The 27,303-nt window shown below is 34.4% G+C and overlaps 2 protein-coding genes and 1 long non-coding RNA gene across 4 annotated transcripts in view; 1 reads left to right on the forward strand and 2 right to left on the reverse strand.

Annotated features, from left to right (window-relative positions):
- Positions 1-7,254: 7,254 nt before the first annotated feature.
- Positions 7,255-27,303, reverse strand: part of LOC123319819 — a 99,484-nt gene continuing 79,435 nt past the window's right edge. Inside the window, exons 2-3 of the mRNA XM_044906771.1 lie at positions 18,698-20,527; positions 7,255-7,579 (exon numbers count right to left, since the gene is read on the reverse strand). Of these exons, the coding sequence (XP_044762706.1) occupies positions 7,365-7,579; positions 18,698-19,961 (1,479 nt within the window). The 5' untranslated portion in view covers positions 19,962-20,527 and the 3' untranslated portion in view covers positions 7,255-7,364. The remainder of the gene's footprint in view (positions 7,580-18,697; positions 20,528-27,303) is intronic.
- On the forward strand, positions 16,398-16,941 carry LOC123319820. The gene is made up of 2 exons (XR_006538653.1): positions 16,398-16,536; positions 16,854-16,941. It is a non-coding gene; the product is annotated as an uncharacterized LOC123319820 (long non-coding RNA).
- The window catches only part of LOC123319818, an 84,877-nt gene continuing 82,657 nt past the window's right edge, over positions 25,084-27,303 (reverse strand). For both annotated transcript variants that reach the window (XM_044906770.1, XM_044906769.1), the window contains 4 exons: positions 25,918-26,066; positions 25,711-25,770; positions 25,482-25,541; positions 25,084-25,420 (listed from right to left, as the gene is read on the reverse strand). In XM_044906770.1, coding sequence (XP_044762705.1) covers positions 25,245-25,420; positions 25,482-25,541; positions 25,711-25,770; positions 25,918-26,066 — 445 coding nt within the window. In that variant the 3' untranslated portion in view covers positions 25,084-25,244. The remainder of the gene's footprint in view (positions 25,421-25,481; positions 25,542-25,710; positions 25,771-25,917; positions 26,067-27,303) is intronic.

Consider the following 27,303-nt stretch of genomic DNA (forward strand, 5'->3'; position numbering starts at 1 on the left):
ACTGATATATATCAGTCTCACAGAAGAAAGGACGAAAAAGAGATTCTAGTGTAGATTATGAAAAAATATATATTTATAAACATCATAATTTAATATTTTTTATAAATGTAAACATTTTGAAATATGGGCCCCTTGTATGACTTGAATATGGGCCAGGGGCCCATATTCAGAGCGATCTATTTTTTATAGGTTAACAATGTCTGCCAATAATAGAAAATTTACTTGTCCAAATCTGCGAAAAAATGTAACTAGGATGACATGAATAAAGCTGTACATGCTGTAAAGCAGGGACACATGGGATTAAAACGAGCCTCCAAAAGTTTCCAGTTGCCAAGAACGACTGTACAGAGAATGGCAAAAAAAATACACTCCTGGCAGTAATGATGCTACTTGCTATGATTTTCAGATGATACCAGAGGAGAAACCTGGGTTCAGTGTTCATTGTGCAATCTCTGGGCACATGAAGAATGTTCGGGAACAGAAAAAGACAGTTACGTTTTTGTTTACTTAGACATTTATTTTTACTATTTTATTTTGTATTTTTTTATTGTGGCAAGAAAATTCAAATATTTTTTAGGGGGCCCATATTTCGTACCGTCTGACCATTTTCGAAAAAAGTGTCCCTCTTTATATATTTCTCTGTAAAGCCAAAAATCTTTATTAAAAAAAAAACAGGTTTTGCAGTTTTGTTACTAAGGTCTTATAGTATATATAGATGATTTTAGACATTGTTAAAAAAATAATAATAGTAAGTTACGAAAAAAAAAAACAAATGGGGGGCCCATATTCGGACCACTTTCTCTACCTAATTGATTGAACCATTCTAAATTAGTTTGTGGGAAGATTACAAGTTTATGGCGGCTCTAAAGGGTAGGACGGTTTTCTTCCAAAAGTCTTGGATGCCAAATGACGGATGAGTTTTGTGATTCCCGTTCAATTTAATTCAAAACAACGTTATGAACACGGTTATCAAGCTGTATTGCGCCAGGAAAAATTATTTTATTTTCATTAACAATATTTAAATCATTATTTGAATTTAAAAAATTCTTCCTGTTCATTACCATTCGTTATTAAGTGAATATAGTATTTGAGAAGTCAAAATATGAGTCGATGTTTTCACAATCTGTTAACTCATTTTATATTTTTATTTCACAGATCAATTCGGCTACAGATTTGTTTTTCACTGATGATAACGGTTCAAGTTTGGTTGGCAGTTACCTGAAGATATTTTAGATGAAGTAAATAACTCGTATTTACAACCCAATATTGTCCAAACATTGATTCTCCACCGATCTGATATTTTTGGTGATATGGTCAGAGCCTTCGAAGAAGATTTTTTTGATTACTGTAATTTGAAAATTGAAATGATCCTACCAAATGGGCAGACTGAGATGGCAGAAGATATTGGAAGAGTTTTCAGAGATTCTTTCTCACAATTTTGGAACATCTTTTACGTGTAGTGTAGTATACAGTAGGAGCAAACCTGAAAAATACCCTATTTGCGTCACGACTTTGGAGAGAGTCCATCGCAAAAATATTTGTGAAGGGATATAAGGCAGAAAAGTATATCCCCATCAAATTGGCTCCTGTTTTCTTAAAAAGTTGTTTCAATGAAAAAACCGATGAAAATGATTTATTGGATAATTTTTTGCAATTTCTAAGCGAACCTGAAAGAGATTCAATAAATGAAGCATTATTGGATTTCAAAAGTGTCGAAAATGAAGATTTATTGGAATTTTTCTCCAACATAGATGCGAAGTGGTTTCCTACAGAGAATAACTTCAGACGATTAGTGCACATAGGGAGTTGATTCAAAAGCCAGCTTTCGTAGTAAAATGCTTTTCCATTAAATCTGTAGAAACTCTGAAATTTACTTGAATCAAATATTAAAACACTGCCGCCAAATAACTTCGACTGTAAAAAATTGCTTAAGTAAATTGCAAATAGATGAGAATCTAGCAACGAGCAATCAGAAAAGAATATTTCAATTTATTAAGAAATTCATAAAAAAAGTGGACGAAAGGACTGGAATGCATTTCTTTAGATTTTGTACAGGATCCGATCTACCGATAAATGAGATCAATGTATCATTCACTGACGCAACTTGTATACTGCGTGTCATTGGCACATACGTGTTTAGGCCTTCTACAAATCCCTGAATCGTATAAAGATTTTGTCACATTTAGGAGTGAGATTTATACCCTTCTCAATTCAAACATCTGGACCATGGACACGGTTTAGTGTGTGTTTCAAATATTTTTATATTTTTCACACTGTTGCAATACCTATTTGGTAATATTGATTTTTATGGTATTAAAATTCGTTTTACTTCTGAATTTGATTTTTCTATTCACCGATACAGGAATAATTCTCAAAATAGATATTTATATTTATGTACCAAAGACGAAAAACTGTCTATTAGGCCAGGCCCAAATAGAAACGCAGGTTAGTAAGGTGACGCAGCGTGAGTTTTTGTAAAACATAGAAAAGAACAAGACCACGCATATAAAGCGTGACAATGACTTGTCACTTAGTACGTGCAGCGCAGGATTAAGCTGCGTCACCTCACCAAAATGCGTTTCTCTTTGCGCCTGGCCTTATAAGGCAGGCAGGCTGCAAATCCTATCAATCAGGAGAGACAATATAGATTTTTCTGCCGAGTTGCATGTTAACTTTTTCGTCGACGCCACAAAACTTTATAAAAGTGAGTAGGTACTCACTTTTTGCTGTACATCTAACCTGGCCGTAGTTGCCAATTCCCTAATCTCTGGTGTAGTGTTTCTCATCCATATCGCTATCACTATCCATTCTTGATCATATCGAATACCAATATTCAAACCACGTTCTTAATTCACTCGTAAAATGTCCCAGGCACCTATGTTTACCTCGCTCGTTCTAGTCACCTAATTTCAATATTATTTGTGTATTTTATTTAGTGAAAACTTCAAAATCAAAGACTTCGCTCAAAATATCCTATGGAAAATATTGTATGGTGAAGAACTGTGAAGAAAATGGAAACGTAAGTATTTAAACTAGTACCATGTGACTCGGATGTTGATTGATTTTTATTTTCAGTGCTCTGAAGTGGATAGAATTTTCTGGGCGTCAAGCATTGACTTGAGTAAAGGCTACACCATGTGGAGTGAACATTTTACTTCAAGTCAATTTGAAGCTTTTCATCCACGTAAGTTGCTGTGCATGAAAGGGCCATCAAAGGAACCACATGCAATGGAGGGCGAGCAGTTTGAAACTGATACATCAAATACTGATGGTAAGTCTTCCTAGATATCTGCAATGCATCATTGAATGTATTACTCATTTATCATATATTGAATGCATATCTTTTTCGTATGCAGGAAGCATTCCTGTCATGGAAGGGCCATATGAGATGGAAAGTGAGCAGATTGAAAGTGTTACGACAAATACTGATGGTAAGTCTTTCCAGATATCTGCAAGGTGTAATTGAATGCAATACTCTCCTTTTTCAGATATTATTCCGAGTGTATCTGAAAGAAGTTCTCACACCCTGCAGAGTACTTCCAAGTCTTTCCCCAGAAGTAATGAAGGATCCGAAAACTGAATACAAAACAACTGCAAAATAAATGGTAAATCCAATATTTGTTCATATAGATTACTGATAAAAATTGTACAAATTCGACTAATTTTATTGATTCAAAAAAGTATTGTATGGAAATAACAACTTCGATATTATATAATAGTTCAATATATGTACTTTTGTATCCTATATTCATAGCTGTATTATTTGTAAATACATGTTTTCAAAGGTGAGAATTTCGACAAGATTATTCTCACCTGTTGTTCCTTCTGTAAAAAAAATCCTCACCTTTAAATACACCCTCTAAAATCTTCACTTGTGTCATATTTTTTTTTATAAATTTGGAATAAAAATTCAGCAAATCTAACAAAGTATTTCATTAATATTAATACATTCAAAACAATGTTTACATGAAAAAAACATTTTGATCACAAAACAAAGCCCTGGTTTTGTTTGGTCTCATACTACTAATTTCGTAAGCACCGAGAGGGAGAGGTAAGGGGGGAAAATCAGTGTTCGCGAAAAATGCAAAACGAAAGACGAATAACGGAATAACAGGACCATAGGCGCGTACTGATCTCGGCTCGGACAACAGATAGGAAATACGAGAATATACGAGAATGTAAACGCATCCAGCTTCACCCGGGGCTGTTGCCGTTTCTTATCACTCGAGTCGATAAGGTCCATCGATAAGGCATTAACGTAACCTATGTAACTAACTTCAGTCATCAGGGGGCACAATAGACCTTAAGGTCGCAGTGAACTGTAACCCCTTCTCTCTATATATAACTTCAGTCATCAGCTGACCCAGATTTGTACTTTTATATTTCAGTTAGACCTGAAACTGCAATAATATCAACTTTGAGTCTCTCTTATTTTCACTGCCCAACAATGTTTCCCCATGCCAGTTATGTACAGTAAGTTCAAAATGGGGATCTTTTAAAATTACTACATTGAGGGGTTATATTCAGTTTCGTAAACAATTGAATTGACTTAGTTTATGAAGGGAGATAGAGAAACATCTTGAGTAAGTAAAGGGTTTCGCAGTGGCGGCTCGTGATCTAGTTCACTAGGGGGCTACTTTTAGAATAATGATAAAAATATGAAATTTCAAAACCAGTTTTCCGCAAAATTTGATCTACATCTATGAAGACAATCTATCAAGCAGTATTTGAATCAAAGATGAGATACGGTATCATTTTCTTTGGGGCTTCTTCGGGAGATCTTGAAACTCCAAAAGAGAGCTATTCGCATCATATACAGACTGGAATTCAGAGAATCATGTAGAGGAATATTCCATGAAAACAATTTACTAACAGCATTCGCCATTTACATTCAGGAATGTCTGTTATTTGTCTAGAAGAATAGAGACTACTTCGAAGGGAAAACCATTACCAAATACAACACAATAAGAACAACTGAACTGAAATACCCAAAACATAAGCTAACTTTAACTGAGAGGAATGCTGAGTACTGTTGCACAAAATTTTTCAATAAACTGCCACCCCAAATAAGAGCAGAGATGACATTGAACAGTTTCAAGAGGCAGATTATCCAGCTGCTACTGAAGATGGAGCCATATTCACTGAGAGAGTTTTTTGAATATTGAATGAGTTTCCAAATTTTGACCCTGTTTCATTTCGAGTTGCATGTAAAGTTTCTCTATTTGAAATAAAGACTTTTCTATTCTATTCTATCCTATTCTATTGCCTTGGGGCCACTATTCACTCAGTAAACGGAAAATTTATGAGCCTGATGAACCTTGAAAAAAGATGTCAATCTTAGAAGTATTATCAACCATGTAATTATTTAAGAAATAATTGAATTCCGTTTATGGTTTAATTTCATTATTTCATTATTTTTCGAATATCTCCTTGAATTTCCGTTTGCATTTCAGTACCTTCGATAAAGAAGATTGTTGAAGTTGATGGGTACTTGTAAAAGCTTTTTGTTTCCAACGAAAATTGTTCTGATCCACAATTATGTATGAAAGATCTGAGTTCGAATCCTGATGATGTATAAAAGTTGGGGCTTATATGTGATGATCGCTACGGTTACCCTTATCTTACCTTGAACGGGGACTAATTTTATGCTCCAACGAAGTTCTGTTGAACTTGATTTTAGACCAGCCTGTATATTCTGATAAGTGAGAAGCAGTCTCTTCCGTTCGCACCTTTGATAAAACAGAATAATTCAATGTTGAATGGGACTTGGGATAATTTTATGATCAAACTAATAACGTTTCAGTAAGACAAATATATGATCTGACGAAGAATGTCACCCTTACATAATAATGGGTCTTGGAATAACTTGGGAAATAAGATTGATAACCTTGAATGGGAAGTTTTGCATTTTCAACGAACTGAATATAATGTTCTACCCTCTGAATGGAACTTGAATGGGAATATGCTCCATTTCTTTGTGAAAAAGGTTAACCTTGAATGGAACTTAGAAAAATCGTGAAGATATTATTGTTGACAGAAGTACATGATACTCCTGAATAATTTGACCTTGAGTGGAACTGTGTTTCAAATCTTTTTCGAACTCATTATAAAAGTTGTAGAGCATGACATTTTCTACAAATTTTGTTCTAAGCAATTTTTTCTAAGTTCAAACGTTTCTGATATATATGGCGATTAATGCGAGGTGTTCAACGATACATGCTGAAGCGAAAATTCACTCGTTGGGAAATAGTACATTCTAAGGTTCAGTCAGAGACTAATTTCGAAATTGTCATCATAAAAATACCTTGTCTGTTTGACAATTGAATGAATGTAAATTAGACTGGGATTCTACATTGACCTTGCCCTTTCGCATATGTGGCTAAGCTCCTCGCCCTTATCGCCCTCTAACTCGAGAACGGTAAAGAGTATGTAAAATTGCTTCAGACAAAAGTTGTTTAGAATTTTATTATCTACAACTTTCATAATGAATACAAAAACGGCAGGGGAATATTCGAAAAAAAAGCATTTTAATCATCTTCAATGTGTCATATTAAGAAACCCCCCCCCGATTAGTGTCAGATTAATGGATCAACACATCAACAACACCGAGATTAACCATCTGTATGAAATTCTGACATGCTCGAGTATGTACAAGTAACGATTTTTTTTACATTTTCAAAGGACCGCTGTTACCTTGCGTCACTTCCAAATTGTCAGTCTCTTGAAAAGTAGCTTCCTTTGGGTCCAATTAACATATCCTCCAAAAATCTGACACGCTGGACTTTTTTTTTCATTTTCAACTCTTCCGTACGGCCAGTCCCACCGCACAAACTGTCAGATCAGCATGAATTCATTATCAGAGACACGTAGGGCATATGCAGTATCTCAATCTGACACGCGCGAGTATGTACACCTGACGATTTTTTTTACATCTTTGAGACCCGCAAACGCTTTCCCCACCGCTGAAAGTGCATACATCATAGAACCTTTTTTAATTTCTACCATCTAATCTTCAGATATACGAATTGTTTTGAAAATTTCAAGAGAATAGAAATAAGGAATAACATGGAAGATTCAATCTTAAAGAAAACTTCCCTTGGTTTCCTCATGCCTTTTTGACTAATTTTTTCGTTTGTTCGCCTTTCAGTTATAACATGTTGATATCGTTAATACAACTAAACTCAATGCTTACATAATAATCATGATAATTCACATAAGCTGGGATTCAGAATGCTTTGTAATCAAAACCTTCAATACGTTATAAGTTTTATATTCTTAGCAAAAATCCAAGAACAACCTGAGTAAAATATAACAAGTATGGTATAAAAAAAAAACATATTAAAAAAACAGAACAAGAATTAATATCATCCTTTGCTTTTTTTCCTGAATTGGTTATGAATCCAAGTCTTAATTTGTGCCTGGGATCTTAGACTTAGTTGAGGGCATCTCGATTTAACCTCCTGGATTTCTTTGAAGGATGGCAGTTTTCCGATTTCGAAATTTACTTTGAACTCCTTCAACGTCGTCTGAATTTCTTCAGTTGTCCATCTCCGCCTTTTGACGGTACCATATGGAGACGCTGGAAGAATGTAATATATAATAAAAATACTACAGGTTGGAAGATATACATAGTGTCCGGATTTAACGTTCATGTTTCATGTTGAATTAAAAAGTTCAAAATATGGAGAAAGCTTCATATCAACTCAGGTCATAAAATTCATCCTACTGCATGGCGCTTTTACATGAACTCCAAAATCTAACCAATTTGCGATTGCTTTGTGAAAATTTGTCGAACTCAAATGAAATTTAGTATTATAGCATAGACAAAGGAGGGAAAGACAAACAACTCTTATTGGTCGTTTAAAATGTTGTTGGTGGCGCCCCGTCCGGCAGTAGATGGAACTAATTGTTTGAAATAGCGATATATTAAAAAAAGATGAAATATGTTTTTTAGCAAAAAGCAAAACATAACCTAAATTTTTACCCACTTTTAGTTGTATTTAGAGAAATGGTAAGTCAAGTCGTTGTCATAGGTTTCTAATTTTTCTTGGGTTTTTAATGCATTATACATGGGTTTGTTCTCTGCAGTGAACACATAACTTCTGCATCAATTTTATCAACAAGTTTTATTTATTTATTATCAGATTAAAAAGGCAAACATCTTTGAGTAGAAGCTCACATTCCCTTGTATTATTTTAATTTGAATATGAATTTTGTAGTGCAATCGTGGAGTCTAGAGGTACATCATCTACTACACTCCATACTCTTATCTGTTAGGTTTACGTGAAAGGTAAATTAAGGGTAAGTATTAATTCTTAGCAGCTATTTCTTATCACCTTTTGTCATAATCGATCAGTATGGCACCATTAAAATTTCAGTTTTCGTGTTGCATCCCAAATGGTGCTAACAAAAATTTCACAGGGTCTAAAACAAACAAGCACTTTTTTCGATCTCCTCCAAGTAGAATTTCAGAATGGTATAATGCAATTGAGTCAGTTCATTCCAATTGTATTTTTAATAAAAATAGTAGAATATGTGAGCACCATTTCAGTATAAAAAAATTTTTCGAACACATTCAAATTTAGGCTTCTACCTTCAGCTCTACCGGATTTTCCAAATTTTACACTGCATTTAAATCAGGACAATTTAATAATTAAAAATGATTTTGAAGTTGGAGGTTCAAAATCATCTAGTGCTCAGAGATAAGATTTTCCAAATTTAGATAACAATAATTTGCCGAGTACTACTTCAACAGGTTTAAATTCACCAAGTACAGTGACACTTTTGCAAAAAATAGGTCAGGCATTTTAAATAAAATCAATATCAAGCGTAGGAATCAGTTGTCACATAGAGAAAAATATTTGTATGATATCAGTAAACATCAAAAAGAGCAGCTGTCTAGATTGAGAAAAACAATTGAAAAGTCCAAACATAAATTGAAATTAGCTGAGAAGATTAGTTATTCTAAATTTTTCTTACAACTTAAACAATCAATTAGTAGTAATGGGGTTCAATTTATATCTTCTCAGTTCAGAAATGCAGGTTTAAAAAAACATTGAGAGCGTTGGACACCTGAAGACAAAGTTTTTGCATTAGCTTTATACCTTTGAATACCGTTTTAAGTTCGTTTTCTTTTGATACTGGCATTAATAAACTAATTTTTAATAAATTAGCAGTCAAATTTTCCAAATTAAAAACTCTTGATATTTTTTAATGTTTAATGTTTGATGAAATGTCTTCATCTCACGACTTACATTATGACCATGCCTTGGGTAAAGTAGTAGGACATGTAGATTTAGGGTCAAATCTTGGACGATTCAAAGAAATCGCTAATCATGTGTTAGTTTTTATGATTTCCGGACTACATAAGTCTTGGAAACAGCCAATAGCCTACTATTTTACGCACTTGAAAATGAAAGCCGCACAGTTACGGCAACATTGGAGATGATGTCAACAAATCCTGATTTCCCTTCTTCGGCAGTTCCAGTTCATACAGCAGAACTCATAGGCGATATTGATCAACTCTTTGACTCTTTGAATTATGTGTGTAACTCTCGATTTGGGGGTAAGTTAAGGCGATGTGTTAGTAGAAAAAGTAGACATGTCCAATTTTGGTATGCCATTTTACAGAGTATCAAAAAATGGCAGTTTTTGCACCCTGTTACAGGATTAGAATCAAAGGCTCCCAGATGTAAGGAAGGTTGGATTACCACAATTGAAGGTATAATTATGGTGTGGGATGAATGTCGTAAGGCTGGTTTCAAATACTTGCGTACTAGAACGCTAAACCAAGATCCTGTTGAGAATCTCCTCAGTGTGATCCGACAACATGGCCGTGCAAATACGAATTCCACTCCATATCAATTTATATCAGCACTTAAGACCTGCAAGATAAAAAAAATTTTTTGGATTTTAAATGTGATGAAAATCAAATTATCCCACGAATTTGGTTGACCTTTCCAAATTTAAAAATATAAAGTCTCTCAATAATATTGCTGCTATTGATGACCAAGCGCTTGTTTATGTTAGTGGGTATTTTGTTAAAAGATTTTTTCGGTATATTGTGTCATCAATGCAAAGAATGTCTTTCGAGTAGTCAAGAGGTGTTCACATTATGTTTCTGAGCAATTGTGTATATACAGTCCCTGGCCAGTTTATTAGACGCACTGAGAATTTTTTTTATATTTACTGGTATTGCCCGAGGAAAAAGCAGAATATTTAAATTTCATTTCCACAGAATGTCAGTTTTATCTACGACTCTCATTAAATTGTTCTATTTGGCATTTATTTTTGATGTTGTAGTATTAATACTTAAGTATGAATCAGTACTATGTCTTCCAGTGGACGTCTTGCATTCTTCAGGTTCGTACGTTATTTCGATAATCCACATATGAAATCATTATCTTCGAATGCAGCAAACCGAACAATTCTGCTTTGATAGTATGAAGCTCTCATAGCTACACAGGGTGGCTCAGCAAAATATTAGAATTTCATGTTTAATCATCAATAAATCAATATTTTTTATCCAATATGATATATTATCTGGAAAATCATTTACAGATGAAGTATATGTAACATATACATTCAATTTAATAATTCAATATTGAGATTTTGCATCGAATCAGTGCGTCTAATAATATGGCCAGGGACTGTATGTTGCTCATATGCATGATGTAATTTTAGCAATTTTACAAAGTCATGGTCACTTGTTTAATATATATGAGGAAATTCTTCGCTTCGTGACATGTTTTGAACATTATGAAAATGTTCAAAACATGTTGAACAAAATAATTTTAGACCTTATTTGTAATAAATATTTTAATGATGTCAAGAAAAATTTGCGGAAAAAATATATAACTTTAAGATCAGTTCCGAAGAAATTTCTTCATATATAGATGTGAAGAAACTGTATTTCTTTAATTTGAATTTTGTTAGTAGATTAGGTTTATATATATATGCTTAGAACATGACAAGTGTAGAATAATTGATTTGACGTTTAATCAGTAGTTTTTGAAAGAATACTAATTAATTGTATAGAATAGACTTGTATTGAAAAGAATTGAAGAATAGACTTCAATTGTCGTTTCTCTATTCAAAGGTAAGCGTTTTGTAAATAGTTTCTTATAACCTTCGATAAATACAATAAACTTCATTCATAGAGCAACACTTTGGAGTTTAGTTCATTCAGCTGATTCCAAACCAAGAATTGGAGAATTAACCTTGTATAGATATATGGAGTTTTTTATTTATTGTTGAATATATATTTAGTTACAAAGAAAGTGATAGAAGCTTCGTTTATTTTCAGCAGTTGCAGTTTTACCAGAGTTTTTTTTATTTATTGTTGAATATATATTTATTTACAAACGTTCTGTGATAGAAAAGAGATTTTTAGTTAGTATAGAATATATTTGTTGAATGTATTTCTATTTATTTATTGGTCTCTAGAACATTTTCATTTTATTCAGAAAATATTTTAATTTTGTATTATACTATTATATTATTATACTATTTGAATTTTTTTTAGGTCCGCATAAGCATGCTTACAGCAAATTTTGGTGTGAAACAGAAAGAGCAATATTTTCACTTGAAATTGTTCTGTTGTTCTGACATATTATATATTTCTCTCAATGAAAATATATCCAGTATTGATTCCGATTTTTCACTTTGTTTCAGGTTATGTGAATCAGATGGCTTTTGCTGGAGTTCTGCCAATGAATCGAAGAATCCAACTCATTAAGTATAGTCTTGAAACTGGATGTTCTTTTCTTCAATAATTTTGTAATACAATAGAATATTTGATCTGACATTACAAAATTATTTCATAACATTTGTTTGAAAAAAATCAATATACATACGAAGTGCAGCAGCATGTTTCCGAGCAGATCGCGACGGACTGCGAAGAATGGCTTGTCGAACGCGTTCCACATTTTCAGGCGTTCGAACTGTTCGCACAGGTCCTCTTGGTCTTCTGTTGATCAGTTCACCACGTCTGCGAAGTGATTCAACCCAAGGAAGGATGGTGTTTCGAGAGGGAATAGCTCTATTCCGATGAATGTGGAAATGGCGACGAAACTCACGCTGCACCACAGATTACGTAATCTGTGCGCTGCACGACCGTGACTGACTCATTAGGCCTGTTTTGGTTCGCTTTTAGGATGGTTCCAGAACGGTTCAAAACAGTCGCACATTTATTTATTCAGCGTAAGCTCGCGCGTAGCATGCGTGTAGCTCTCCATAGCATTGCTGCCCCACTACTTTGAACCGATTCGGAACCGACTCAAGTGCGAACCAAAACAAAGCTAATATTTCGGACGAAACTATCATAGGCGAAAACACGATGCTCCACCGTCCAAGGCTCCATGACGACCACAGATTACGGAGAATTATTCTCCGTAATCTGTGATGACGACAACACAGAACACACCGATATAGAAGGGAAACTCCCCTACTAAGAAGTGGGGTCAAGTTTCAGCGCCCCCATGCGGTGGTTCGCGGAAATAAAAGCGCCCTCTGGTGGCCGGAATTCGAAACAAAAGAGCGGGAAAATTTGAAATGCTTACTATTTAAAATCATTTGATTTGATTTTTGAAGTTCGGGATTGAAACAACGTACTGGAATGAGTTAATATAGCATGTCAAGATGCTATATTACCATTCCAGTACGAGTTGTTTCAAATCCAATGTTCTCAGAAGCTTGATGACTTGAATAAAAAAAAACACATATGTAGGCAATGATATAACTATATTTCTTCATAAATAAATCATATATACATCACAGTGTATGGCCTTATATGTAAAGAATAAAATAAAAATAATTCTAATGTCCATATAATATACATCAAAGTGTATGGGTTTATAAGTAAAAAATAAAATAGAAATAATTCTAATGTCCGTATAATATACATCAAAGTGTATGGGTTTATGAGTACAAAATAAAATAGAAATAATTCTAATGTCCATATATACATCAAAGTGTATGGACTTGATAGGAAAAAAATAAAATAGAAACAATTCTAATGTCGATATATACATCAAAGTGTATGGGCATACATGTAAAAAATAAAATAGAAATAATTATAATGTCCTATGGGAATTATTGGTTATAGGACTGAAGGAAAATACTATTTTTTTTTAACTTAGTCGACGTTTCATCAGTACTTTGCTGATTTTTTCAATTCAATTCAATTTGGGAAAACCCTTCATCATAAAGCACTAATATCCATGTAACCAATAATTCCCATATATATGTAAAAAATAAATTCACACTTTCACTCAAAAAAGGATTTTCGTATTTGTGCAGTACTTTTAGTAGTCAACAAGGGATTACAAACTTTTTCCATCCAAAGTTTGATAATTTCCGGTTGTTTATTATCTGCTTCAGGAAACCGATGACGTCTACTAGTCTTATCACCACAGTTCGGCACACAAAATTTATTGCTTTTAATATTTATATTTTCCGACATCTTATTCAATTATCAGAAAAAACACTTAGGAATCACTATGCACTTCTCACTGCAGACAAAGACGAAAAGAACGAGGTTATGGAAATGTTTACAAACGTAAAATCAGCGATGGAAGCGACCCCATGCGGTGGTTCAACAAACTAAATAAGGGGTCCAGTTTTTGTAGCTGAGTTTCCCCTCTATCTTGACTTACTTTATGGACGACAACTGGTAAATAAATGCGAGGAACACAAGAGTCTAACGGCACCTTCCCCACTTCTCTCGTCCTCAGTGGGGGAAAGTTATGCCCATCTGAAAAACGTCCGCCCTCCGTGCCGCACCTTGTATATTATAATGTGTAATAAAAAGTATTTTTAATATTTGTTGAGTATCAGTTCTGAAAACAAGGATTATAAGAAGAAACCTCACTGAAGATTGATAATAAACTGTTATGTTAATTAGAGTTTATTATTAATTTTCAGTGAAGGTTTCAATTCAAATTGTTTCGAAGTATGATTTGAGGCGCCAAAATGGAAATTCAAAACGAGCAATGCGCCACCTGCTGTCAATTTTCGTAACAAGATAGTTACTACTGCCGATGAGGGCGCTTCAATCACGCTTAATTTAATTACCACTGAGTCGGCACTCTTTTCCTTCTTTCTCTATGTATTATAGAGGTTTTCCGATGAAGTTTTTATGACACTGAATCTAGGTACTTTTTCTCAATGTTTTTTTCAATCTCAATATTCAATTGTGTAATTCCATCTCGATATGTTTGAAGATGGCATGGGTACTCTAACGATTTGTCGAAATCAGCTGACGGTTCGTTGCTGTAGGGCACACAAAGCATTGTACTGAACCGGTGTGTGTTGAAGTTTTTGATTTTCATACTTTGGCAACAAATAATAAAATGCCTGCTTTTTGTTATGTGGAAGTAGAGGTGAAAGGGTGAATCCAGTACGGAATTTTAAGAAAAAAACTCGATAAAACGAATTGTTCATGATTGAGAGATCTAACGTCGGGAACATAATTTTTTTTTCAAAAAACCTGCACGAAACACAATTAAACACCACTTGAACTCGACTGAAACAGTATGGGAATCAATAGGGGGTAAAGCAGGGGAATGAATGGGGGGAAAAGCTTGTGTGCCCACGGCAAGGAACTGTCCGCTGATTTCGACAAATCGTTAGAGTACTTTATTCAACCCTAAGATGTCTAAAAACGTGGTGTACGCACTCATTAATTTTTGAATGCAGTGACATTAGACCAAATCGAGAATAAGAAAATCGTTTCGTATGACGGCGATACCATGTCGTTTGCTTCGTTCTATTCTTCTATCAAAGAAAGTCCAATGATGCTCTCTCGTTTCATTTTGTTTTGCGTTGATATAGAATATCGATCAATGAGTTCAAATATGAAGTTGTCCATTTTTTCAGCTATTAACGAATGTTTGTAATTTACACTTCTAAGGGGAATTCTCCTCAATTTGGGTTATCACTGCAAATGAAAGTTCAAACTGAATAATTATGACTTTCATTCATGAATTTTTCAAATTCACCACGGAAACTATTCAAAATCAATATTCAAATATGGGGTTTTGAAATTTAAATCGCTTTGTTTCAAGTTTACGATTTGGCAACAGCGACAACTAGAAAATAAAAAGAACAATGTCTGATCAGCTTGTTTATAAAATAACTGCTGTTTATTAACATCCGCGTACTTATTGGCGAGAATCAACAGCAACCGGCCATTAAAATCCCATAAAATTTTACGACCTTCCTCGTTCGTCGCAGACTTCATAGACAGCCATCTTTGTCTATGTCATCAATAATGTATTTGTTGTCCTTTATTATCAACGCACATTTCAATCGACGTTGCCAGCTTGTGCAATTGACACAAAACGCATTTTTAAGTACTTGAAATAATTTTTTTTTTGGAAACGGTTGAAATGGTTATTTCAAAATGTGACGTTTCAAAAATATATTTCATAAAAAATACATCATTTTTGTCAGGTGGAGTATTCCCTATTATCGCTGTAAAAACAAATGTGCAGATATTATTTCAACACTATAGAAGGATTCGAATGAGTAAGAAGTTACTATTCTTCTTCAAGATGAATTTTGTTTGACAAATTATATTCATTAGGAGGGTAATGCAATATGATTTCAATCAAACATAGCTTATTGGGGAAGTATCCGATATATTCAGTTGACGGAATTGGTATTTTCACTATAGTTGGGGAGCCCAAAAGGGAAATTCGGGATTTACTCGAGCGTGTCAGATTCATAGATTAAATAGATGGATCATAAGCTATTTTCCAGACTGTTCATTTTTCAAATTATTCCCACTCCCAATAACCACCAATGAAATGAATTTTCGCTTGTTTTCCCCTCCAGATCGCTTCTAAAATTTCTAAGACGGCGTGTGTATTTGTAATTGTCAAAATATTATTTCAATCATTCACGTCGTAATATTTTGGAAAATAAGCAGCGATGTGCCGTAAAAACGTGTGTTCGAAATAAAAGTGCAATTTATACACGAAAGAGGAAAGCGATTTATTTATTCTGGTAAGTTTTTGACATTTTATTCTTGTTTGAGTTCACGACTTTATGAAATCAGGGGAGGGAGTTAGGGGACGCCAGGGTCGTATTTTGTTTGAATCCCATCTAATGATGGGATTGAAATGTTGAGTTTATACAATCAAATAATTGATTTCAATTTTAGATTTCCCAGAAATGAAACCAGACGAAGGCAGTGGAGAGTTGCACTGGGTCTTGAAAACAATTTACACTTCTCTTGTAATTTATACTCCAGACTTTAGTATAATGAGAAATTTATAGTAGATTCTCTTTTTCTTATTATATCATGCTTTTTTGTATAAACATTCTTCCTGGTTTCGAGATGAACAGTAGAACGAGATTTTAGTTGCTTCAATAATGTTGTAATTATAGCCACTACTGTGCCAAACCTGTTATCAGTACTGGAGTTTTTGAGGAAAATGGAAGGAAAATGGGAACAATATCAAGAAACACGAATGCCAGTTCAGGATTTGCAGAAATGAAAGCTTCTTGAAGTCCAAGGATAAAACAAGTGAGGTACATACCTACCCAGGGAGGTATACAAAATTCCTTATAAACTGCTATGGCAAATAGAACTCGTCTTAGGAATGAAGATCCATAAAAATGAGCTGAGGTCATGTTTGGAACTTTTTGTGAAAATCAAAAAGTTTCCTTTATTTCTAAAATGTATTTCAATGTAAAAATTATGCTACTACTATAATTATGATTACAATAATGACCATTCAATTAGAGCTCAGATATTCCCATTATTTTTATGATTTATTAAATGAAAATGTCTGTTATCAGGATACCTCATATTTCGAAGTAAAACTTCAGTTGAAAAATTGTTGCAGAAGACAAGCGGAGAACAGAAATTAAAAAACAGCTAATTGACGTCAAAAAACCGATTTAAGATTACCAGTGAGTCGTCAGTACTACAAGCAGTTCCCAATTCATTGGAAAGAAAAATTCAAGATGAAAGCTTGGAAAGCCGAGGCAAATACCTAATAAAAAATTTCTTCGAAGACAGCTGCATGCATAAAATACATAAATTTGGCAATGTCCTCGAACAATTTGCTTAAAAGTTACATTATTATTGAGTTAGAGCTTACAGTTTCGTAAAATAACTCTTGATTATTATGCACTTCAACACCAAAAAGCACTTTCGAGGTGGTATAAAAATTTGAAAGGGGAAGCAGGTTGTTGAACCAGGTATTTGAGTTGCTGAAAAACACTGCTCTTTAGTTTATATGCAATATAACTTAATTCAATTTAAAACTGCCCGTAAAAAAAAATATTGATGCTTCATCTAGAATTGAGGGATTCTTTTATGAGTTACTGTATACAATAAGAAATAATTTCCTATTTCACAATCATTGGTTCATGTTTACAGTATTACATTACTGTTTCATTCCGCAAAATCTGTACGGAAGACTTGAGGATTTCTTCAATGAACAAACTTTATTAGATTCTCATTATACAAATTCCATAAACTTCAGCTGCTTCCACTTCTATTGATTTGAGAATTAACCATTCTAAAGGGAATTTTTTTCATGAAAGTAATTTTTGGTTTTCAGTTTATGCTTAGTGAATAAAATTCCAAATAATCTGTATGTAGGTTAAGGTCATATTGACTATTTGTGAATGGTAACATTGTATTCAAAATAAATTCTTTTTTACATAAGTTGTTTTGGTATTACATATTAGTTCTACATCCCTTTGATTAGTTGTCATAAGAAAAATACTCGAAATCTTTGCATTGAAACATATTTCCATTCGATATAAAATTATTGCTGACTACCTGAAATATTCACAGTGTGACTAGTTCTGAATCCGCCCCTGTCCAGTTCCCCCACCCAAGATATCCAAATTCATATTTATGGCAGTATTTTGTGAACGCGTTTTTGTCGAGATGCTCTATCTCCTGTTTTATTAATCTATGGTCAGATTAATATAAGGGGAGATACCTTGGACCCTGTAGAGTCCTTCTACCAAAAATTAGATCTGTATATAGGGGGAATTGTCTAGGTCAGAATAGTAAAAAAACGATCATTGTACATACTCGATCGTGTCAGATTAAGATATATATGGTTAATTAAATGTTAATGTCTGGAAGGTGTTACTATTTGAATCATAATCATTTATCACTGAATATTACTGAAGGTATATTTGTATTATTTTTTTATCATTGTTACGTTTTTTATTCCTTTTCTTCACGTTTCATTACATTTTGTAATCGTTTTCTAATGATATTTTATTTTATTCATTGTTATTGTTATTTCATTAGATTTAGGCTGAAAGACCTCAGATCGATGGCCAATTGCTTGTATATTAAATTTTGTAATAAAAGACCGTTACAATTACTACTACTATTACTTATTAGCTGTTTTTCAGCATCATTTGGGTGATTTCTTATCCTGAAGATGAGCTTTATTCGCTCGTAACATGTCGGGAGTTAATTAAAATCACTTTAGTTATTCATCTGAATATTATTTCATTCACCTCCACTAAATTTTGTGAAACCTATCGCAAATCTACTCAATTTTTGAAGGTGTTGCAAAAGAGGTCTGTGGAATGCATTTTGAAGCCTGAGTTGATACGAGGGCGTATCTCTATTCATATTTCGACCTCTAGATTCACGTCCTGACATAAACGTTAAATCCGGACATCCTATATAGCATATAAACCATAAACTTACTAGATCTTTGGTGTTTCCCATCCCTTCTCGGTCCTTCTTCTTCCTCCTCATTATCGGTACAGTCGTTTTCCTCAATTACATTATTTTCTTGTGCTCTTTGTGGTAACCTAGATACCCTTGAATTATACCGAGAAGCAACTGGTGTTTCATTTATATTTTTCAATTCTTTGACCTCGGTGAATTTTAAGCAGGTGGTCGCGATATGTTTTCGTGAATTCCTTCCTCTCAATCTTTCGGGATGGTTTGCACCACAAAGGATCGCATGCTTGCGCATGACATTGCATGCTCTCAAGCATTTCGAATTTGTCACTTCGGGAATGGCAAAAACATACTGGTTTTCACCGGAGATTTTAGCGAAGCCCCTGTATTTTAGGAGGAGCTCGATACATTTCACGTGTTCTTCATCTAGAATGACTGGAATTGTGCGATTAAGTTTTCCCTGGATCATAAAACGCCTGTATCGTGAAGCCTTCTGCCTAGTTTTTTTATACAGTGTTTTATTAGTGTCGGCGCTGATTCCTTCATGTCTTTTGAAGTCCTGTATCAAAATTCTTTCAAGTTCTCTAGGTCTTATTCGGTTGATAACTTGTATGCTCAATAGTGTGAATTCTGATAAATTCAGCCATGTCGTGAGACTGAACCTATTTTTCAGGCGTTTGTATGTTATTCCCAGATTTTTTTTCAAATAAATATAAAATTTTTTTATGTCATTAAGTGATGGTAATTTAATTTTGTTTTGTACTTGGGATTCCATTACAGTTCGCGTGACATTTATATCCACCTGTTGCGTGAAATGTAACAAGAAGCTTTTTGCATCTTTTTGTTTGGCATCATCATGCTTGATAATGCACTGGTTCAGGTATATTTTTCCTATGTATTTCAATAGTGAACATAAAGCTGTGGCTACTGAGGGGTGTTTGAAATGTCCACTTCCATCATCTGCACCTGCCAATGTATTTATTACTCGAATGGAGTCAGGGCAGTAAGCAGGAACAAAAACGTCTGATAAGCACTTGATATCTTTATTAATTGCCTTCAATGCTTTCAGAAATCTTCCTATTAATCTGATACGCTGTCTAATCATGTCAAAGTATCTTCCGTCTCGATATTTTTCGGACATTTTGTTGGCATAAATAATCACCAACTCATCGTATTTTATGGTTCGAGTAATATCGTCATCTCTTAGCGGTGGAAATAGTTTCTCTCTCACTATTTTATTCGCAGAACGATGCAGTCTTGCCTCGATTCTTTTCGCACTGATCATAACAGATCGCGTTATTTTACTCGATAATCCAGTGCATGCTCTGAAGTGCACACGCAAACTATTTTTCGAATAAAACCCCTTACATTTAATACAAGGAAGGAAATCTGTTGCTTTTCTCTGTTTGGATGCGTTCGGTCTTCTCGACACTATCAGGCTTCCATCATTCAAGCAAGTTTTTGTGTTATGTTGGAAATTGCCTTTTTTTCTTAGAAGACTGATAAGATCTTTCCGTTCTCGACATCCTTTCGGTAGAACGGTGAATTTTCTTACCTCGTCTTCATTTTTATGAACGTTCTCCAGGTGTCTAGCGATTTTTGATTGTTTTTTGTGACAAAATGGGCAAACATTTTTTTTCCTGCCTCCTCCATCCGCTTTTGACACAGAAACGGTCAGGATCTCCTTCTCACAAATATCAGTAGTGGTGTCAATCGTTTTTTCTAATGGATTCTGTAACGAAGAGTTCTTTTCGATCAATGTGTTTGTTTCTCTTGAAGAAACACTTTGCTTTAAGTCACTTCGACATTCTGTGTCAGGCGGAAATGTAGGGTCATCATCCTTAGATGGCTCTGAAAAATAAAAATGCTTGAATTACTATTCTATTTGTTTACACGATTGTTTTCGAACTTGAAACAGATTATACGGAGTGTTTTCAAGGGTGAAGCTTTTTTTGACAGAAGGTACAACTCATCAAAATAAGTCGTTTAACCTAAAATTTTCTATGCAAAATATCCAAGATGGCTGAGATACAAACCTAGAAGTTCGACGAAATTTCATTGAATTTCAAGTACGGGACTATGGAAGGTGACTCCGGCATCGCAAAAACGAAACAAAACATGAACATATGGCTGGAGAACGAATGTTTCAGTACCAAGTTCATCAGATTACATGCATCCGGTCACTTTTGAGAGAATCATAATCGTGCAATTTAGGGTGAAAAAAACTAGATAATCGAGGCAGTTTCTTCAAAGTGCTTATATAAGATATGCTGAAAAAGTGGTATGAGGTTGCTCCATTTCATCCCATTTTTACGACGATTGTTGGAATGTTCGAACAAGAAGATTTTGATGCCCATTGTGAAAAAATTCGTTAATAATTTAGACGAATTTTATTGATGGATTTTGAAGTATAATTCTATTTTTTCCACTTGTGTCCTAAGTTTCTTCTGTCAGTTGGTGTTAAAAATTGACGCTCCTGACCAGCTCCGGTGGCCACGTATAGTACCCCGATTCTGCGGTGCGCTAATTGAACGAAGCAGCAGCCCCACTCCCAGTGTTTTTCAGAAGCGAAAAACTACACATGACACATTTTCTTAATCATTCACCTCTTCTAGTGTAATCTTATTTTCAAGTCTTCTCACTCAATCCTGGTGCTAAATTGTTCTTCTCAAAAGGTAAAGTACACTCAGTCGTCTCAAAATTATTAATTTCACCATTTTCATGATAATTTCATTCTGATGAAATGAGTCAACGTTCAAGATATTTCAGAATCTTAAAACAGATTCATAATCCTTGCTAGCACCGCTCAACTGAAACGTCCACTCAAGACAAATTGATCAATTGCCTTCTCAGAAATATATATTTTATTATATTTCATAATTTATATAGATTTCCAGACTTCGCTAGACCTTCTCACATGAAAATGGGTATGTAACACCAGGATTGAAACTTGTCAAGTCTTTCTTAATAATAATGATTACTGATTTATTGTCTGCTCATGATATTCTCTTTTATTAGAATCAGTTTACTCATTTTTTAAGACAACTCTTATGATCACCTCTATGTACATGTAACTAATTACTGTTGTCGAGTTTCAGATTAATGAATCCTCATATTCTCCAGGGTGGACCCTGGATTTAGTAATTTGCCACAGAACACGAAATGAACACCTCAACATGTTAGTTTTCTCAGCCTTCAGCACATCTCAAAATCAACGATTAGTGATTTTTTTGTCAGTACTCTCTCGTTCTTCTCATAATTTATCAATTGTTTGTTCTGTTATTCTGATGAACGTTCTAATCGTGCTTAACTGTAAGCAGTTCGTCTCTGTAAATGTTGAATTAATTGAAAAATTTTTGCACTCTTCAAGACCAACGCAATGTATACTAATTATGATTGTTCTTTTCATTTAATTAATTATTATTGAGCTTCTCATTTAATTGGAATATTATTGCCCTTTTTATACTATTCTAATATTCTAGTGCTTCTCAGATTCATTAATTTTGGGCTTCTCATTTAACTTGTGCGATTCTTATTTGCTGATATTTACATTATCCTTATCGATCAACTCATATTTAATGTATCGATTTCTCGTTGATGATCAGACTTAGACATTGCAGTTTCACCTCTGGCCTATTTCTCTGTGCTCTCGCGTCTTCTCCTTAAAATTCAGTATTCTAACCTTTGCGTTTTCTAATGGAATAAAGAGGCTCTTGGAATCAATTCTCAATTGATTGCTCTGTCACTGTGTAACCGTTGTGTTAATAATGAATTTATTGCACTCCTCAACGTCTAAGTCTGACAAAGTGACTTCTCATTTGAACTGCTCTGCACTATCTCTTGTTTTCAGTTGAATAATGTCTCTTTGAGCCTATAGATGTTTTTGATATTAGTTTTCTTTTACTGTATTAGCTTCATGCAGTTGACATATTCATTTTATGATTGTGAACGATATACAATAAATGTTTTTATAGCATCTCCAACTCAATTATGTCATACAGTCCACTACTCTTTAATAACAAAATCATACCACCCTCGATTTCGAACAGTTGGTATCGAAATGAACCATTTCATAAAAGCGTGTAAGTTCCTTGAATAAAGAGAACAATTCGGCAATCCTAACTTTACATTTTCATTACCAGGTAAATATCGAACGAGCCTATATCCTAAACAAAACCACATGGTCGAATAAGGAGATAAGTTTTTTTCCTTTGCTTTGCGATAATTCAGCTAACAAACGATCTAGGGTCGTATAAGGATCTATTTCAGTAATCATTCTCAATTTTCGTTTCAACCTTGTCATTTTGAAAGTTTTGTGTAGGTGATTTTTGGTGGAACGCTTTATTTTAACCAGTTCAACCTTCTGTTGAAAAAAAAGCTTCACCTTCAAAGACACCCTGTATAATTTTCGAAAAAATGAGTTTTGGAACAACGACACGTGTTAAGCTATCACAATAGCATCTTTTATACTTGATTTTCATTAGATTGTGACAGGAATGATTTTTCTTCTGTGAAAACAGCTTGATTACTGTCATATGTTGTTAGATATCCAGGTAATTGAATTGATGTGAACGGAACTTTCCCACCATCCGTATTTGCCGTAGAGGAAAAGACTATGTGGAGTGTTGCCAGAACACTTGATGACCAGTAGAAGTGGCGATTCCACTTTTGTCGAAACGTTTTTTTTTTAATTTCAGCAGGTTTCGAATTGTAGCAAATGGTGAAAATTTTCAAGAAATTTTTTCATGTGGAAATTCATTGAAGAAATCATTTCACCTCGGAAAGTGAACAACATGAATGAAGATTTTTTCTTTCATGAAGAAATGTTCTAATTTTCTTCCGTCTGACGAATGAATAGATTTCTGGCTTTTCGAGATGACGAACTGATTGAATAAACTAGAACCCCATATAAATAGGTAGTAAGATATACATTTTCCTTTCTGAAGTGATCACAGAAACGGTGTAACCCCTCTTTACGATGAGAATACATAATGAAACAGATTTGAGTATAATAAAAATTCTCTATAGAATGGTCCAATCACCGATTGCATACCTCGAAAATTGACCGAGTTATCGTCAAAAAACCAAGAAAGTTTCTGAAGTTATTATTCCAAATAAACGAAAATAATCTTTTTCAGGGAAAAAATCAGTGACACAAATTTAGTTCCACCTCTCACTTCCAACAAACACACCATCAAGCCGAAAGAGTCTGTGAAATAACTAGGAATACCACTAGATTCAAGATTAAATTTTCACAAACACATTAAAAAAAAAACATTAGGGAAAGCGTACGCAGCTAAAAGGACCCAACATTATCTATTGCACAAAAACATTGATATGTGAGCGATACAGATAATCGGCAATGATGCTTTAATGGATCAATGACTGGAATTCAGAAGCTTTCAAGCTGCAGAAGAAAGGACTGCAACAACGTAATTACGTAGAACGGACAACAAAGCTCTGATTCAAAACCTAAAAATGTTTTGACAAGCATCATAACCCCACATTTTCGTACTATACAGATTGAAATGTGTCAAATTTCCATAGCCAACCGAGTGCTAAAATAAAAGTGAATGGAGTATACAGGCTTGAGCTACTGCTATATATCAAAACTCAAAACTGCTAATTTTCGCACCCCTAAATAATTCAGAGTGAACTGCTCTGATAAACGATCAAATCTTGTATAAAGTAGAACTTCTTATATTGAGAAATAAAGTCTCAATGTCCTGATCATTTATTCACAGAGATTCTCTCTAATTGTCTGATAAATATACTATAAACTCTCCTACTTCAATATTTATATTTCAGTTCAATGATTTATCGATGTAACTTTTTTTTTAGAAATCACCTCTGTTTATCCGGACAGACGGTGGCCAATAAAAAAATTCAATTATTCACGTTGAAAGTACACAAAGGAACATTACGTCGAATAGTAGAAGTATAAGGGAGAAAATAAGGTAGCGCATTCAACGATATTCAAGAAGTTGCGCAGTTCAAACGAATATCCATGTCATGTCATTGCTATATCCCGTTGCCGGGAATGAATCTACAAAAAGACGAGAAAAGGGAAAAACCAAAAAGAAAAAGGAAAAAAAGGAGGTGCGAACAGACTTATAATTTTTCAGGGCTAATTGCGACTGTGTGCTCTCCTGTGACTGTAGAGACCCAACCACGACCTACATATCCTACCACACTCCGGGCATGGATAGTCACCAACCAGATCTGGCCGCCGCTGATCCTTTTACTGATCGTTCAAATATTGCGGAAGCACCCCATAATCTGGTAGTTTTTACCCCCTTACAGCTTATGCGGATGACAAGGAAGTCCCGTTGTATGAACTCCTCAAAGATCAATGAATATTAGATTTAAAATGTTCGCACAGAGTTATCAAATAGAATTTCAGAGTAAAAACCACGAGAAGTTCAGTGATTTGTTTTTTATTGAAAAATATAAATGAATATATAAATATATTCAAGGGAATGTATATTATAACATAATATATTTAACTCTCCCTGAGAGATGGAACTAGCAGATCACAGATGAAATGAAAAATTGGTAACAAAAATATTTAAATGATGTTCTTTCTCATCAGATGCTGAAGTTTCGACTTCACAATCTTGACGTTTCTTCTCATCTTCGTTTTTTCCAACATCTGTTGGATTTTGGCTGCTGATGGATAAGTTCTCTCCTTAATGTGACTTCCGAACTCCCTCAATAGTATCTTGATTTCCTCATCAGTCCATACTGAAATATAAAAAATGATCGATAATTTTTTTCTGGATATTCTCAATGAACTATATTTCACCTTTTTTGATGATTTTATTCCTCTTGGATTTGCCTTCCGTTATCTCATTCGATTCTCCATCTGAAAAATTGCAAAAAAAAACATCAATATGAGATCCCCATTTCGAGTATTGCAGAAAAAATTCTTCGTATGGTGGATACAATCAAAGAAATATTTCAAGTTTTTGGCAATGATCTTTCTCCAAATCCATTAATTTCATTATCCTTCAGAATATGGAATATGTTCTCACCATCTTTTAAAACTGTATCCATGGAGGCTTTCCTTTTCTGTGGCGTTTTACAGTTGTTACCTGAAAGAAAAAAATTAAAAAATGGCTTAGAAGTAGAGATATGTTTATCATATTCGAGCAAAGATCATCAGAATACATTTTAATACTAAGATCTATGAAAAAAAATTTTTTTTTAATCAATGAACAGTGTACACTCATAACTCTGACCTTCTTCATCGTTTTCTTCAACTGAAGTCGAAACCAAATCTACGTTCATGTCTGAAAGGGATTTTCCTTTTAATTCGGCAGGTAATGATCGATCCATCATCATTAAAATTTTGGCTAATTTTGCCGTTTCATAAATATCCACTGGAAGCCTGTAGAGATATATAATTTCATATAACCTGTATTTAAAATCAAGTGAGAGTGGAAACACTGGTTTTGAAAGTAATTTATAAATCATGAATGGACTTTTAGTATACAAGGTGAATCTTTGACTCGTACAAATATTTCAACAGTATATTGTAACGCCTTTTCTCGGGGTACTGGAGCGCCAGCTATTCCTTTATGGGAAAATAGCAAACCTACCCTGGTAGCTACGAGCCGAAGACAAGGTTCGTCGGTATGTTATCGACAACCAGTCAAAATCAACGTATACAAATTATATTTGTCGATTCGTACAAAGAAACACAATTAGTACTATTATGAAATTCGTACAGTGAAAGACTCGAGATCACTGAATATACAGGGCAAAACGGACGGAATGAAACAGGATCCGATCTCAAACGTGATACGGGGTTTACGGACGTGATCGCCAGCTAGAACCTAAGACGCACACTTAACGGACAGGCATCAGACCTCAGCCAGGTTAGGGGATGAAACAAGACGGCACAGATTCACGACAGCTCACTCCTAGGTGCGTTCTTCACCCCCTGAGTATCCACGCCAGCGGGGTTCTTCGATAACAGCAGCGGTGAGCGTCGGAAAAACGAGGGAGGAAAGAGGGTTAGCCACTACAAAATGCGTTCTCCACCCCCTGAGTATCCACGCCAGCGGGGTGCTTCGGCAGTAGGAGTGGAACTTAAACTGGGGAGTAAGCGATGGAAAGGGAGGCTTAAGTTCCAATGATATAAAAAGAGGACGGAGTGTCGTCTTACTATGATTTCGGTTTGGCCACCTGCACTGGTAAGTTTGAAGTCACCAAATAAAAGTAAAGCCAATAAACATAAATTTCTATTCTGAATTGTGAAGAAAAATCCAAGTTAACATACACTGCGCAAAAAAATTAACGCACATTATGGAAATCTCAAATTTATTCTACAACTGAAGGTGTTCTCAATGATAATTATTTTTATCAGAATTATGCATGCATATGTTATCCACTTTCAACGGTTTTCTTCAATACAGATGTTTTTTCCCAGCAGGAATAAAAAAAGATGATATTATCAGATTTTGAATGTATTGGCTCCATTCTAAAATCAGTTGTTCTCGATCAATTCTAGTGATCAATAGTTTTTCTTTCGTTTGATTTTCTACACTCGATCGCTATGCAACGCGAAACACGCAATTTGACCCAAGAGGAATGTGCCCAAGCGGTAGTTTTGCGAGACGAAG

This window comes from Coccinella septempunctata, chromosome 9 (assembly GCF_907165205.1).
Source record: "Coccinella septempunctata chromosome 9, icCocSept1.1, whole genome shotgun sequence".
Taxonomy (NCBI): domain Eukaryota; kingdom Metazoa; phylum Arthropoda; class Insecta; order Coleoptera; family Coccinellidae; genus Coccinella; species Coccinella septempunctata.